At 52.6% G+C, this 16,503-nt stretch overlaps 1 protein-coding gene across 1 annotated transcript; it reads left to right on the top strand.

Annotated features, from left to right (window-relative positions):
* Positions 1-2,136: 2,136 nt before the first annotated feature.
* Positions 2,137-15,105, top strand: LOC147198730 (equilibrative nucleoside transporter 1-like). Its single transcript, XM_086121949.1, has 13 exons — positions 2,137-2,266; positions 5,464-5,572; positions 6,103-6,184; positions 6,979-7,160; positions 7,697-7,836; positions 8,705-8,839; positions 9,267-9,364; positions 9,446-9,527; positions 9,607-9,689; positions 9,946-10,054; positions 11,678-11,763; positions 11,944-12,143; positions 13,368-15,105. Exons 2-13 carry the CDS (start codon positions 5,544-5,546, stop codon positions 13,477-13,479), a joined length of 1,338 nt encoding a protein of 445 aa, XP_085978075.1. The 5' UTR covers positions 2,137-2,266; positions 5,464-5,543; the 3' UTR covers positions 13,480-15,105.
* Positions 15,106-16,503: the final 1,398 nt, after the last annotated feature.

Raw genomic sequence — 16,503 nt, 5'->3', positions numbered from 1 at the left:
GGCACGCCACGGCCGTCCGCAAAGTCGCTCGGGCGTCGCCGGGCGCGGGAAGGACAACGGGCGGATGCCGCTTTCTCGGACCTCCCCTTCGGAGGACCGGCCTCTTCCTTCGCCGTTCTTAATCGCGGGTGGAATTCACCGGTGGCGTCAGCCAGGCCGTCCGGGGGTCGAAGGGGCCCACCCCTGCTGAAATTCCTCCGCGTCTCCTCTGAAATCTCACCGCGCGGTGAGAAAGCGGCTCGGCGCCGGCCGGCCGGCCGGCCGCTCGCGGCGCGTCCCGCGCAGGATCGTTCCCGAATTGGAGCGCTCGTCGGAGGGGCTTTGGGCTTGTTGTTTGTTTGTTTTTCTTCCTCCTCAACCTCAACCTGCCCCTGAAAGAGAAGAAGGAGGCCAAAAAAAAAAATGCAACTCGATTTGTCTCGCAATGGAGAAATTGGCAATCCGCAACAGCAAAAACCATGAAAAGGAGGAGACGTTGCGCAACGCACACGTTGTCCGGGTGACGTCGCCGCCGGCGCAGCGACAAATCTGAGCGAAACTCGACGCTTCCGTACAAGGAAGAGGGGAAACTGTTCCGCCTCCATTTCCACTTCCGGCACGAGGGGGGAAAAAAAGAAAAGCCCATAAATAAAGGGCACGCGGTGAGGACGGCGGCGTTTTGGAAAGCGCTCTTGCTTTCACGGCAGCGCCACCGCGCTTTTCCAGGCCCGGCCGCCCACGTCTCTCGTCAACGGCGGCGTCTCGTCCGAGAAAACTTTTTATAGCGCCGGGTGCGGATGTCTGCACGCTGCCACCGCGACTCGGTTTATGAGCAAACGGCGCGGGCGGACGCCGGCCCTGACCGCAAAAAAGAAAAAAAGCCCTCAAAAACACCAGTGCCGTGATGTCGCCGGTCACAGAAACTCAGGAAAACAAACCTGAACTCATTCAATGCCGTGGACGTTTGTTCTTGCCGTTTGGGTTGAGTTTTTCCCCCGATTCCAAACATCCAATGCCAGGTACTTGCGGCGACGCCGCTCGAGCGAAGCGCGCCTCGCCGCTCGAGAGTCCGCCGCTCTCTGCCGAACGCGCGTCTTTTGGCTTCGACCGATCAACTAGCCGAGGCGACGGCCAAGTTAGGAAAGACGACGCGACGCTCGAGGTCGGGCGGACGCGCTCTTCGCTAATCTGTATGTTTCTTTTCTTTTTCTGTCCGAATATCTATTTTTCTACAAACGAGAGCCGTCTTGTCCGCGACGTCTTTATACATTTAGCCAACGTGTTTATAAAGAGACCGAAATCTCTTGATACTTCTTTAGGTATCCTTTTGATTTTGTTTGTAGAAGTCCTCCCTGCGTCATTACGCAACGGCGTCAAAAATATTTATGAGACTTTCCGCTTATCTAGAAATGCGGGTGTGCTGACAAGGAATGACTAATATGAGTTAGCGGTCGGTGCACCAAATGATCATTTTTAGATTGGAAGGATGCCATTTCTTATATTATTTCAACGCATAGGAATGTATTGGAACGAGACATCCGGTAGGCGGGGCAAAGCCCGAACCGGTTGCCAGCCAATCGCAGGGCGCGCGGAGACCGACGACCGTCCGCGCTCACGCTCGCGCCGCGGGACAATTTGGAGTGTTCAATCAGCCCGCCGTGCGTGTTTTTGGAATGCGGCGGCAAACCGGAGCGCCCGGAGAAAAAACCCGCGCGCGCCCGGGGAGAACGTGCAAAAGGGAGGTCGGAGCCGGGATCGAACCCACGACCTCTGCGCTGTGAGGTCAACGCGCGAACCAGAACGTTAGCACGTTGGGCTCCGCGAGCGTTCCGGTTTTTCATATGGGCCCTTTGCCAAATTAGTTCCCCATTACCGTTCCCATTGATCAAATGACAATAATAATAATCACGAATAATAAGAACGGGAATACAAAACATATCGCAAAGTTTGACATTTTATATTCTTCCAGCTCCTTCTGATGATGGATTTTTGGGGGGGTGGGGGGGGACAATGGGACTTTCCGAATTTATCAACTCGGTGCTCTTCATCTTTGAACACGTACTCATTTAAATGTAATTGGTGTAATTCGAGACGGTAGAATGTGGAATTCAAGTTTCATAAAGCACGTGCTCGTAAATTGTCGGTTCTGGGGACGGCCTTTTGTCGAGGCGGTGACGTCTTGTCTGGACGCGACTTCTTTTTCCAATGAGTCATTGAAGGCATCGCGAAGACACGCGCGCACACACATACACTCGCGCGCGGGTACAGCACGAGAGAGCCCGACAAGGTAGGAAAACTCTCCGTTCGCCCCACGAAACGCGCCGTTATCGCCCGGTGTGTCGCTCGCTACGAGTCTCGAGTGTTTTCGCAAGTCCAAACGTGTTCTCCCCGGATACGCTCGTCGTTTTACACACAAATGAGCGCAGTCGTTGATTTCTTGACGCGTGAATTTGGCACGGTTGCATTCAGGTTGACAGCGCGGACTTGTCGCGCGGGTGCAGCGTTTGCGAAAGGATACCGACGAGGGGAGAGAGGACGACGAGGGTGCCGAGCGCCCGAGCGGCGTTTGGGCGACACTCGAGCCGACACGCCGCCTTTGTTTGCGGCGAATTTAATTTAGCGCCGTGTGTGTGTGTGTGTGTGTGTGTGCGCTTCACGCTCTTGGCTAGTTGCTAGTTGCCTCGTGGTGTGCGTGTGATAGCGCCGCGCGGTCGTAAGTGGCGCCATGATGATGACGGCGGGTCGAATGTTGTTGAGCGAATGGGCCCATTTTGTCACTTGATAGTGGCACATGCGGACAGGTGTCGCAGCGGCACTCCGATGACAGCCAAAGTGCACAAATTGCCCCAAAATGGCTCTCGATGTCCGGCATCGGTTGCCATTTCCCCGATTACCAAGCACCTTGATCATTTTTCCTCAACTAATCAAACGTCTTAACATTGGGGTGTCTCTAAAAGGGACACATTTGGACTCCGCTGACACCGACCGTGTCGAAAGTGGGCTACGCGGGCCCCCAAAATGGCAGTTTGATGGCTCGCTCGCTTGCCATTTTGTTGATTCCCATCAGGCACATGAGTTCTCATTTTTGTGGCAATAACTGCGCTCTCGTAACCTCTGCCGAAATGACTGAATTTCAAAAGGCCACATCACATGTATGACTACCATGACATCAAAGCGGAGAAAAAAAATGGCCATTCACAGAGCGGACAAAGTGCCAACGATTCTGGTCATATTTCAATGTCTTCTGCCTGCCTTATCTCGGTGTCTTCTCACGTCACGCCCAAGCTGTGAAGTGACACGTTTGCATATGTGTACGTCCGGTGCGAGAACGTGTAGACCCGCCTTACACTTGATGGCGCGCGCGCGCGCGTCTTCCTTTCAGTTTGGGATCTCGACTTTGGGCGGAGGTCAGAAAGCAGTCGCGAGTTCAAATGGAGGGTCGGGCTATGAAGGATCGTGGCTGATAACTTGCATTTTTCATGTCGCACCCGAAACAAAAAAAGCACCACGGGGACGATTCGGTGACAGATTACGTTTCCTGCGGGCAACCGCGTGCGTGCGTGGCTTGATACCATTTCTCTCTGGGGTTTTTTTCTCACAAGGGAAAGTAATGCGGGTTGACCTAAACTCGAAAAGTTGCAAAACGATTACTCAAACGTCGAGCGCGGGAAGCGCCTCATCAAATGGGAATCTCGTCGGTTTTTATCTTGAGCCGGTTCGTGACGAGAGATTGCGCAAAGGTGTCCTATTACGAGTCGCATAAAGAGCAACGCCGGCGCTTTCCCGGTCGGCCGCACGTGCCCGCGCGCTATTTGTGTCGAGCGCGCCGCAGCCGACCGACGCGGGGACGACGAGTCCGAACGGTGGCTTCGTTTCCCCCCCCAAGAGCAACAGCTGATGAGAGCGTGACTGCGGCGGCTCGGCCAAAGACGCAGTTGTGCTCCGCGTTTGGATTTGCGCCGCACATCCAAGTGGCCGATTGGGATCTATGCTGTTGCCTTTATCTGATTTATTGGGGGTGCGGGGGGGGGGGGGGGGGGTTGCGACAATTTCCATGTACACGCCAAGTAACGGCATTAGAAATTTTCCCCCCAAATGAGTCGGCCAAAATGGGAGCGGCCGCTTCATCCCGTCACGTACGTGGCAAGGTGGCGGTGCGCCCCAAAAAGCAGGCAAGAGGGAGGAGCGGGGCGTACTTGACCAATTGTGTTCAAACGGAGAGAAAACTAAATCCAAAAACAGAACGAAACGAATCCAAAGTAGCAAACAAAAACCATGACTGAAACTCAAAACCATCAATGACAGAAACGTGACGGCAACAATGAGTGTTGGGGCGGGAGTCCTTTCATAGAACCAATTACTTAACGACCAACAGGGGGCAGCCCTACAGTGCCACCTGTTGGTCGCAAACAGAATCATGACACATCCCGGGTGCGGCGCAATAAGAATTTCCAGTTTTGAATGGCTTTCCCAGAAATGCGAGAAGATATCACCGACCCCCCCCCCCCCCCCCCCCCCCAAAAGTCAAGTCAAACAAACTTGATGATTTGGTTTCGTCTGCGAAGCCTTTGCGCGCTTGGCCCACTCAGAAGCCGACTCCCGTTTGAATGTGTTCGGCTCCCCGCGACCGCCTGCCACGATGGAGTCGGACAAAACTAGAACTTTGCTCAAGGTGCGGAAACTACGACCGGTCGCTGGCAAAATTTGTCGTGCGCGTTTCTGTGCCATTTTAGATTTTGCCGAGGCGATGGTGTTTTTTTGCTCGGAGGAGCCGACGTTTGATGTCAATAAATCCAAAATGGGGTGATTGCGTTGAATATGTTGAGCGATCGAAGTGGACGAGAGCAGGGCACGTACGCGCGTCGATTGGTGGAATTCAAATTTCGAGCGCTCCCCGACGCCGCGTCGCACGCTACGTGGCGAGGCTGCCACCGTCAGGCGGCACATCGGCGCGAAAATGCGCCGCTTCGCGGAGGGACCGATTGAAGAGGGAGGCGGTGAGGAAACGAGCTCCGATCTGACGACCGCTCGAATCTTGCTGGGCACGTCTGAAGGAGTCGGGAGGATTTAGCGGAGGAGGGAGGTCAAAGAGAGAAGGGTGTGTCCCCCAAAAGAGAGAGAGAGTGAGAGAGGCAGTGGCGGCTCTACATTTTGAGGACAAAGCGTCACCGCCACTTTGCGCTACGGTGCGCACTTTAGGAGACCTCTTGCTTTGCGCTCCCCCCCCCCCCCCCCCCCCCCCCCCGACTCCACATGAGGACTTTTGACGCGGTTCTGCATGCGCGCTCATCAACTGCAGTAATCGCGTAAGTTTGCCACGTGCCGGCATTTCTTGGATCCAGCCAGTCCAGTTGTGTTGATTCTGTCCGTGTGAACTTTGAACTTTGCCCAGTGAGTTGTTCACATTCACATCTCTTTATCATCAGCGGCCAAAGTGTTTGGGACGTTTGGCGCCGCCCGTTGACCCTTATCTTTGTTTTTCAGAGCCGCTGCGCCGCCTTGATCGAAACCGCCAAGTCGTCGGGCGCTTTGCGCGCGTGCGTCGGAGACCGCAAACGACCGCCATGACCGCCGCCAACTCCCCCAGAGACAAGTAAGCCGAGAGACGCGATTCTTTCAACCGCGCCGCCTTTTCCACGCTTTGGCAATTCCATTTTTACAAATGAGACAAACTTTATTTCTGTTTGGGGTCATTTCTATTTTGTGGATTTACGTGGCGGGGGGGGGGGGGGTTAAATGCCGCCACGATTTGATTTTGAAGCGGCGACGTCGGGTTCATGTGACGATGGGTCCTACGTGTGGCCGACGTGGACTTGAAAAGGTCTTTGAAATGGAAATGTGAGATAAGATGACCTTTATTTGTCCCGCCCACACTGGGGAAATTTGCAGTCGACAGCAGCAAAATGGGGGGAGGGGGAGGGGGGGGGGCTAAAGTGTTTCATTGCACAAAATAAATGTTTCAGAAAAGAACTGTACACGGTTCAATATACAGTAAGTGTAATCTAAAAGAAAGCATTAGCAATATATTTGTAGAATAAATGAAATTTTTAGAAAATAGCAACGTAGGCTCCCTTGAAGGCCGACGACACCGACTATGTCCTGGATGGCGTCTGTGTTTGTCAGGTACAATGCAGTGTGGCTCATATTCTTCATCCTGGGCTTGGGAACCCTCCTGCCGTGGAACTTCTTCATGACCGCCACCATGGTATGCCAAAAGTCACATGCGCGTGGGGTCGGGGGCGGGGGGGGGGGCATTTGAATGGCTGACTCGTGGTACTTTGTAATACAGCTGATGTCACGCAACCAACTTTTCAAAGCAGCCACGGGACGCTTCGAGATCCTCCATGCTCATAGTTGGCGCGAGGGAACTCGCCTCCGCTCTAATTGGCGGGCCAGATCGCGGAATGTTTTGAGCACGATAACGGATAAAGCGTTCCAGGAAACCTCGGTTTACTCCACCGTCCGTTTGTTGAGCAATTCATGCGTGCTACTGGTACCGGTCTCCCAGCCGAACATCTGTTGAAACGCTTAAAGCAAAGGGCGGAGTGTGACGTTCGGAGTGATGAACTCATTCGCTCCCGGAGACGAAAATGGCCTTTTCAAGACCCCCACCTCGGGAGCCCGTCGCATCCCCCCGAGGAAGGAACTCTCATCTCACTCCCGGACTCGTCGTGCCAAGATCAAATTGCGATAACCTTCCTTCGTCTCCGATTTGGACATGAGAGGCGGGACGGCCCGCCCCTCGTTGACATCGGATCCCGATAGAAACGCGAGTCTGTATTTTTCCTTTGCTTCTTGACCGAATCCGAACCTCTCGCGAGCCCGAATCGATTCGTATCGCGATGCGATAGCAGAAACGACGACGTGGCGTCGGGTCTTTAGTCCGCCTCGCGGAGACATAAAAGAAGCCGCGCCCGAGGAGGGCCGTAAGGAAATGGCCGGCTCCCCTCCGCAAGAACGGCGGAAACGTTCATACTTGCGGTATCTGCGTCTCGCCAGTACTTCACCAGCAGGCTGAAGGATCCGCCGAGCGAGCGCTCCGTCAACCGGACGGCCGACGGCACGCCGGACGGCGGCGACGCCCGCAACGTCCTGGAGTCCAAGTTCAACAACGTGATGACCTTGTGCGCCATGGTGCCCTTGCTGGCCTTTACCTGCCTCAACTCCCTCATCCACCAGAGGTAACCGGCGCGGCTTTCCGCGCGCGTTCGCTTTCGCGCTTGCCGTCGGCATTTCCTCGTCAATCAATCCCTAAAAAGAGTAGAAATTGAAAAAGCAATCTGTCGCGACGGGCCTTTTGCAAAATGGAAAACCTTCTTGCAGCTTTTAGCGAGGCGCGTCGATGGTAGTTGACACACGCAAACAAGGATGTGGTTTTGGACACCTCGGGCTTCAGCCATAACATACACTTTTAGTCGTGACAATTATGTGTGTGTATTGAGAGAGAGAGAGAGAGATGTGTTCTATTCACAGCCCCCCCCCCATAATAGTGGGAGGACTGTTCTGGTCAAAGGCGCCCTTTTGCCCCCACCGCCACGTAAGGTGACGCGATGCGTGTGTGTACGGAATGTTTGCTTTCATTTCGGAGCTCTGGACTTGTTTCCCCCCTGAATGTTGTTTGTGTTCACAGCGACTCCTCTTCCGCGCTATCGCGTAGCCGGGCCGTTGAAATGTTGACATTTGTCACTCTTTTGGGGGGGGGGCGGTTGCGGCGCAGGATCCCTCAGAAGCTGCGCATCACGGGCAGCCTGGCGGTCATCCTGGCGGTGTTCCTGCTGACCGCGTTGCTGGTGAAGGTGGAGGTGGCCCCGCTGCCCTTCTTCACCCTCACCATGATCAAGATCATCTTCATCAACTGTGAGCGGCCGCCACGCGGACAACCGGAAACGGCGGCCCGATGACCTCGTCGACGCTCGCTCGCTCGCGCTTTCGTCTCCTGCGTTCTTACTCGACACGATGAGATGCCGTATGGCCGCGCCTCGGCACTTGGGCTTGTTTCTCTCCATTTGCCAAATGGCAAGCTGCTGGTTTCGCCGGATGTTAGCCCCCCAAAGGCTAACGCGTGAGCATCGCATCAGCTCTCAGCCGAGATCCGACTTGACTGCGGCGCGGGAAGTGAAACTCTCAAACTTCCCTAAAAATAGTGACCCGTGAGAGTGTTTTCTCTCTTTATTTATCCACGTCGCACGGGGGGGGGGGCGCTTTCCACGTGTTCCGAGGCCCTGTGAAAACGACCAGCTCAGCATCACTGGCTTCCTTGCATGGTGTGCGATCTCACGCCGCGTGTTTGTTTGTGAGAGGGGGGGCGGGGGGGGGGGTGAAGCCGCAGCTCCGCCATGTTTGATTTTGACGAGGAGGAAGCCGTGGCCTTCGGGCTTTGATGTCAACAATTTCCTGCCGGGATGACGTTTAGCATCGAGGCATGGAAATGGCCGACGGTCTGGCGCTTTTCTACCACGGGAACGCTTGACCAACCTCATTGGACCGGCGCTTCGGCATCTTCCTCGACGACGCGTCGAGGCGGTCGCGACGGCCGGGGATCGAAGCGGCCGCCTGCGGGTCGGGAAACGACCGCCGCGCCGCGTGCGTCGGCGCGAATTCTCTTGGTGCCGGCGCGACAGCGGTTCCTCTCCGCGTGCGAGGTCCGCTTCTCATCCGGCGCGGGCTCCGCCGCGTTTGATGACCCCCAACGCGGACGCTCTCTCTGTTGATGTGTCCTCCGCAGCGTTCGGGGCGGTTCTGCAGGGCAGCCTGTTCGGACTGGCGGGGATCCTGCCCGCCTCCTACACCACGCCCATCATGAGCGGCCAGGGCCTCGCCGGGACCTTTGCCGCCTTCTCCATGATCTGCGCCCTGGCCTGTACGACGCGCCGCCAAACGAGGGCCGGGGGGGGGCGGAAGAAGTCGACCGGCCCGTTTTTGTGTCCGCACCGAAACGCATGGCTCAAAACCATCATTGATCATTTCGAAGCCCGATTCCGAGTCCCGGGTACGGAATCCTTCGCGAGCCCAAAAGAGTTGCGCGCCCAAACACGCCGCACAACTCGAAAGGCCGCTCAAGAGCAGACGCCGCAGCCGAGCCACCGAACGCCACAAACCGCATCGGAGCGCACAAAAGCGGGCGCACCAAACGGCACCGAGGCCGCTCGCCGATTGGCGGCGAGTTTGAAGGTCAAACAAAATCACCTGCGGGGTTTTGAGCCGAGAAAGAAGGGCCGGTCGCCGCCACCTCCCCCGCCCCGCCCGCTCAGGCCGGCGGACGGTGACCGATTGTCGTCTTTTTGCAGCCGGCTCGGCCCTGCGGGACAGCGCCTTCGGCTACTTCATCGCGGCCTGCTTCGTTATTCTCATCGCCATCGTCTCCTACCTCATTCTGCCCAGGATGGTAAGCGCTCTCCGCCCCCCCCCCCCCCCCCAGCTCCCCGGAATGCGCCGTTCTAGCTGCCGCTGTTGTGGTCACCCTCAGGAGTTTTTCCGTTACTACGTGGAGAGCAACGCATCCAGGTCGGCCGGCGGCGACGAAAACAGGATGGACCTTCTCAAACAAGGTACGCGCCCGCCCGACCGTTCACTTGCCCGCCCGTGCCGCGCGTATTCATGCGAGCGAGGCGTCGGCGTGTGCCGCAGAAAATGCCGAGAGGATTCCCGTGGCCGCTCCGACGGAAGACCGCGGCGCAGCGGGCGTGTCTGTGCTCCAAATATTCCGCAAGGTAAAAAAAACAAAGAAATGGCATCGTTTTACAGAAATGCCCCCGTCCGAGGTTACCGTACTGAACAAAATAACTCAAACGGAAGGAAATAAAAAGCATTGTGCTTGAAAAGCAAACAAACTCCAGCCCACTTGGATTGCAGCAAAAACGGCCGCTTTGTCAATTTCCACCCCAGGCATGGACGGGGGGGGGGGGGGGGGGGGGGGGTTGAGCGAGAGAGCCTTCAATCGCTAAATGTCTTTTGTTGCGGCTGAAGATCTGGGTGACGGCTCTGTCCGTGTGCTTCATCTTCACCGTCACCATCGGGACGTTTCCGGCCGTCACCGTGGAGGTCAAGTCCACGTTCCCCGACTGGGGGAGTTGGGGTGAGTCCAGATCTGCCGTCAACTTGTACCTTTTTTAGCATTTCAAATCGTGGACGGCGTATTACAACTTTTATACGGGGGGGGGGGGGGAACAAAAGCAATTGTGAAGCGATCTCACAAAGACCATTTTGGCTCAAATCCAGATGGTCTGACCCGCCGGTAGCCGACGACGGGTCAGAAAGTCATTCCTCGATCGTAATTGTTTTTTCATCGCTGCGTACGGTCGGATCGATCAAGCGTGATGTGCGCGGTAAGCCCTTGTACGGGTTTTGGTTGCTTTGTAAGGGGGATCGGAATCATTTATAAGGGCCGAGGTTGACGGCTATGCGATCGTAAATTGCTGAGCCCGCCCGTCTTCTCGCCTACGTTCTGGATCTCTTACATAAGTGTGAAGAGTGTTCATCTTCCAAAAAGAAGATCCTGCAACTCGACATCACGTTCCGCTTTGAAGTCATGTGATGCATGTTACGCCGCCTCCCTCTGCTGGCGGCTTGGCTCATTGCCACTCACTCCTTAAGGTGCTCGCCAGTTTCAGGGCCAGCGCATCGCCCGATGTCGGGCCGATGCAAAAAAAAAAAAAAAAAAATCATCGAATGACATAACTTTTTCCAAGATGGCGCCCGAGTAGGCAGGCAGCCTTCAGCAAGTGCTCTTCAAGAGCCTTGCTTTTTTGTTCTTTTTTGTTCTTTTTGTCTTTTGTTTTGTCACACGTTGTTTGTTGTTTCATGGTGTGGACCTGATATGGACTGTTTTCAGCGCTTTTTGGCCACGACATTGGTCAAAGGAGAAGTATCCGTGCTTGGTGGTCGCGCCTTCTCGGCAGCACGCCTGTACCGGCACAGATGTTGATTTGGAGGAATGTCGCCGCCATTGACCGTCGGTGCCGGACAGACCTGGGGCGCTTGTGTTTTTTGCGCCTGTAATGGGCAGCATTTTTCACAACCCCGTTTTGTTCAGTGGCGATGTCGGCGCTGTTGCACAGCGGCTGGATGGATGGCTGCTGAAGTTGAGGATGAGGAGAGAGGATGCGTATTTGGAACCGTGAGTCGCCGCTTGGAATTGAAATGGATTTCCACGGGGCGGGAGAAGTGAACCAATCTCTTTTTTCGTCAATGGATGCTACAGCTTCTTGTTGACTTTGAAACTTAGCTTGCAGCCGACGCGTGCGCATTTTGAGCATGACGTCTCTGATCCACTGGTGAAAGGACACTTTGATTCTCTCCTCTTTCATCTCAAACTGCTTCAAACAACAAAGCGTGTGAGGGAGAAGTGCTTAGGACTGCACGACTGTCCGTGTTTTATGTTATGCGTTGTGTTTATTATTTTACTTTATGTTAACTGTTTTGTGAAGCGCTTTGTTACAGCTGCCGCTGTTGTGAAAGCGCTATATAAATCTGCATGTATTGTATCGTATTGTAGAACTCGACCTCGGCACCGAACGCTTTGATTCCGAAGCGTTGTTTTAAGTCATTCTTGGCGTCCGATGAGTTCAAGCGTCACCCAAAACAAAGCCTCGACTCTGAAAACGAGCGATCGAGAACCGAAATACTGTGATCCGATCCGGTCGCCATTTTGTGTCCTCGAGAGCGGGTCCTTGTGCGTAAACGGAAGATGTCTTTTCAGATACGTATTTCATCCCCGTGTCGTGTTTCCTCCTCTTCAACGGGATGGACTGGGCTGGCCGCAGTCTGACAGCCGTCTGCATGTGGGTCAGTATTCGGTTCGCATCAAACAATTCGAATAAGAATATAGAGATTTTTGTTGCGCGGGGGGGGGGGGGGCGGCGGCCTGTTGATTGGTAGTTCATCGCCGTTTATCGAAGAATTGAATTGCGTTGAAAACGTATTCATGAATTGGCGTGCGTCTTTTCTTTTTTTTGGATGCGTTAGCCCGGCAAGGACAGCCGTTGGCTCCCCGCCCTGGCGGCCGCGCGGCTGGCGTTTGTGCCGCTCTTCATGCTGTGTAACGTGCAGCCCCGCCGCCACCTGCCCGTGCTCTTCTCGCACGACGCCTGGTACGTCGTCTTCATGATCGTCTTCGCCTTCTCCAACGGCTACCTGGCCAGCCTCTGCATGTGCTTCGGACCCAAGTGAGTAAAACGCCGCCGATTTACAAGGGGGCGGCGGACACGTCGGCGGCTGTGGCCGTGGGAAAAAAAAAATGGCCACGGTTCACTGTTGGTTAATCTGTTTTCATTTTGCCTTCTTACCAGAATTACCGGTACACTGATCAATAGCAAATTTTAAGAGAAGACGGTTATCCGTCTGTCCCTCGAGGTATTTTTGATGCTGATGAATCAAAAAACAAAACAAAACAAAACACAAGGTCTCGCCTCAAGACAAATTTTGACCTACTTGACTTGAGTGATGTTGGAGATGCTCACCTCACTCGGACAGTTGAACAGAGACTGGAGCCAGGAAGAGCTTGTCTTTGACTGGCAGGCAGGAGGCACGATTGTTTGAAGCCGCGCTAACTCCTGCTTGCTTCTCAAACCGAAACCTGAAGCCTCGCAGCTCTTGCTGATTATTGACAGTTTATGCGAATTGCAAGTCACGTAGCAGAAAAACACTTCATTTACATACCTCACCCCTCTGCCCGGTCCCCCCCCCCCCCCCCCCCCGCCCCCCATACACCCCCCCAGTGGACACTTGGAGGCCAAGACACTTCCCAAGCACCAACATCCATCATCACCAGCTACTTTGCCATTTTAACGAGTAGCCTTTTCATAAACGGAGACATCTGTAACTTTGCTCAAGGACATCTTATCACGCCGGAGCGTGTCCTGGCCGCCAGAAGTTGAAACTTTCTTCCTGTATTATCAGTTAACGAGCGCCTTGGCTCCATTCACCTCAAATTGGCCCCCGATTCTCTGTGCTCCATTGTGCACGAGCTGTATAAACACACGCGTTCGAGGTCACTTTTCAACATGATAGCATTGTGTGCGCGTCTATTCTCCATCACTTTAGCACATCAACGTTTAGAGATTTTTTTTCGGAGGGGGGGGGGGTTGACCTGTAAATGCGTGTTCGGATTTAACCACGCGCTATAATTTATTGCTGAGGTTTCAGGAAAAAAAAAAAAGTCCACCCGCTGTCGAACACGACCCCCTAATTGATCAATAGGACTTCATCGATCACGATGCCGCATCTCGTGATATCACGATGAATATGAAAACCTGATGTGCTAGGGAGAAAACCAGTGCAAAGCACAACGACCGCACATTTTGAGCTGCACGCATTTCGAAGCACAGTGTCGACCAATGTTTTGGTGTCCTTCTATAATGACGCGAATCTGAAGTGGCTATTGTGTGCAGGAAAGTGTCGCGGCACGAGGCGGAGACGGCGGGGGCCGTCATGGCCTTCTTCCTGTCCCTGGGCCTGGCGCTGGGGGCCGCCATCTCCTTTGCCTTCCGCGCCATCATCTAAAATGGCCGCCGCCGCCACCACCACGGACTGAAAACGGAGCACGCGTACTACCGCGCGCTCTAATCTTGGGTGCGCGCCTCTGCGGAGAGAGAGAGAGAGAGAGCCCCACCGTGGCAACCGCATAAGCTTTTTTAAAAAAAAAAAAAAGACTGACACCATTGAGCTGACGGGTCGGTTCCCGGCATGCAGTCGGCAACCATCGACGACATTTTTTTCTAATTGGGACTGGCGACTGACTGCGCATTTGGTGTGGGAAGGGCTTCTTTTAGAACTTAGTTGACACGTTTTTATGAACGAGGCTCTTTTCAGATGAGGTCAGCTTTCCCCTATCTTCGGGTTTTCGATTTGTTTGCACCAGAACTTGTCCAAAGATATGAATTAAGGCCACACCCAAGAGAATCAAAATATTTGTCAGCCTGACAGTAAAATAAAAAGTTCAATTGCAGGAGAATGAAGTAGTCAGCTGTTATGGGAATGAATTGGTCATATTCTGAGATGTCATATTACAAGCAACATGCATTCCCATAAAATGACAGCTATGTTGTGTGGAAAAAAACAAGCAGTAATTCTTCAATTATGATCTGATTGTGTACATAAATTTTTTATATTTATATACAATTTGGGCAAAGCAGATGCTTCTCCCTGTTTTAGCGTGCGTGCTAATTCTCAGTACTTTGACAGAAGAGACTTATGAAGTGGTGAAAGGACTCGTTTGTGCTAAATTTAGTGTGCGGGCCGGGGGAAAAATGTTTCATTTGATCACAAATGTGTTCATGCACTCGAGCTATTTTCTCAGAAGATTCTTGTAGTACCGTATTACAAAAAGCTAGCTTGACAACTGCAGTGTAAAAATGGAACATATTTTAGTCTTTGAGACTGGCTTGTATTCCAAAATGTTTTTCACGATTCTGTATAATCCTTGTAAGATGCTATTTTCTAAGAAACTTGTACAGTGACGGGGAAGGTTTTAATTTTGGAAGACTAGTTTTATCATGAAACCTTTTCAAAGTTTTACTTTTTTTTTTAAACATTTTGTCACCAAATTAGGTGTTACCCCCTATTAATACTTTTTGAGAAGCTTATAACCCAATTAAAAGAATTGGAACATGACACGAAAGATGTAAACTAAACATTTTAGCTCTACGGTGAAACTCCTCTACAACGAAATCATGTTTGCGGCGAGACGTTTTTCACAACGGGGGGCTTTTCACTGTAGCAAATTTGATCTCGGACGTAAACACGAACACACGCAAAAACATATACGTGTCCTTTTTTTATTCCAAAAGTATGTGCATACACTTATTTGACACTTCAGATAGCCAGCGTAGACGGAAAAAAAGGGAAAGAAATGTAGTCAATCTCGTTGTGAGGCGAGAGCAGAGAAAAAGATTTCGTATAACGGAACAGGGGGACCTTTTGTTGTCGGGGGAGCAGAAAAGTTGGAATGGCTTTCATGCATGAAATTTTTGTCACACACGGTATTTTCGCCCATGTGGAGGAGTTCGTTGTAGAGGAGTTTCACTGTATAGTAAAAAAGATGGACTTTTCATGTACTGGAAGGATTTTATTTTTTGCTGGAAAATGTGATTTAAATTTTCAATGTTAATTAAAAACATTTTCAATGGACTTCCCCCTCCCGCAGTAAGCAAAACTTTTTTCCTTTCCAAATATGAACTGAACAAAAGGCATTATTTACACCTTACAACATCTATAAAATAGCTGTACGGTAGAAAGCGAATCTTTTCCAGTTTTTTAAAATAATGACCGGTCCGACTCATAACGTGAAGCGTGTTCTTGTAAAATGGACGTTTCATATTTGTCCTCAAATGTCAAAATAAAACGGAATCCGCACCATATCACAGCTTTACCGTCATGACTTTTCAAATGATTTGTTTTCATATCATAACCTTGCTCTGCGATTTTTCTCCTTTTTACCCCCCTTTGAAATGTTCATCTCCATTCGAACGAGATTGAATGCGAATTTGTCTGCCCAAACCAAGTCGCTTTGACCTGCCAAGTGCCACTCGGTTCGTACGACCCCGCTGCCGTTTCTCATCCAGTGTTTACGTCATTTTTTACAAACTCGCCCAGTTGATTTTTCAGAGACGTCAAAAACGCGGTTAGTTGATCGATTCTAAAAATAAAAGAAACCTTTCAGATGTACATTTAAGATTGTTTTATTGAAAAGACTAACCGTTTGCAAAATTTGAACATGAAATTAGAAATGGCAAAATCAGAAGTGATCGTTTGATGATGAAAATAAGGTATTTCCCTTGACGTCACGGAGAACCAATGGCAACTTTTTATGCCGAAACACGCGAAAGCAGCAAAAAGGCACTAGGGGGCGTCAGATACACGCGAGCTTTCAAGCACGCCGAAAGCGGCGCCGTCACTTTGTGGCGAGCGGGTCCGCCTGCCCCGGTTGTGCTCAAGTTGAGAGTCGGGATCGCCGTCCATCCATTTTCTCATCCGGTTATCGTCACACTTTCGGGCAACAGGCGGGGGAAGCCCCGAACCGGTTGCCAGCCGACGGCAGGGCACACAAAGACAAACAAGCATTTGTGCTCTCGCTCACACCATGAACCTGCCGCGCATGTTTTTAGAACGTGGGAGAAAACTGCGGGAGTAGCCGGAGAAAAGCCACGCGGGCAGGGAGAACACGCCAACTCCACACAGGAATCGAACCCTGCACCTGTGCGCCGCGAGGCCGGCGTGCTGACCGAGTCGGCATCCCATTGTTTTTCCCTTTTTATTTCTCCTTCGCATGTTCTTCCCGTGTTTGCGTGGCTTCTCGCCAGGTTACCGCCACCTCCCTTCGACACGCATACGTCACGCCGACCGAGCCGAGGACTAAAAATTCTCGACTGCCGACGGTCATTCGTGTGTTCTGCGATTCCCCCGCCGACCGGTCTTTTGGTTGTCTGCATGCTGTGCGATCGAACGGCGACCGGTCATTGTTCTCAAAGTCCAAACTCGGGACTATATTGAGAAAAGAGACGAGTCACGTTGCCGATATTATCCCCA

The sequence above is a fragment of the Hippocampus guttulatus genome, chromosome 10 (genome assembly GCF_054856545.1).
Source record: "Hippocampus guttulatus isolate MCC_2025c chromosome 10, RoL_Hgut_1.0, whole genome shotgun sequence".
NCBI lineage: Eukaryota > Metazoa > Chordata > Actinopteri > Syngnathiformes > Syngnathidae > Hippocampus > Hippocampus guttulatus.
This window is presented reverse-complemented; position numbering and strand designations above follow the sequence as displayed.

Bases quoted from the DNA above. Each gene is read 5' to 3' on its own strand.
- LOC147198730 (XM_086121949.1), top strand. From the start codon at position 5,544: ATGACCGCCGCCAACTCCCCCAGAGACAA. The intron at 11,764-11,943 runs GTCAGTATTCGG...TGGATGCGTTAG, and splicing joins TGACAGCCGTCTGCATGTGG to CCCGGCAAGGACAGCCGTTG. The intron at 12,144-13,367 runs GTGAGTAAAACG...TATTGTGTGCAG, and splicing joins TGCATGTGCTTCGGACCCAA to GAAAGTGTCGCGGCACGAGG.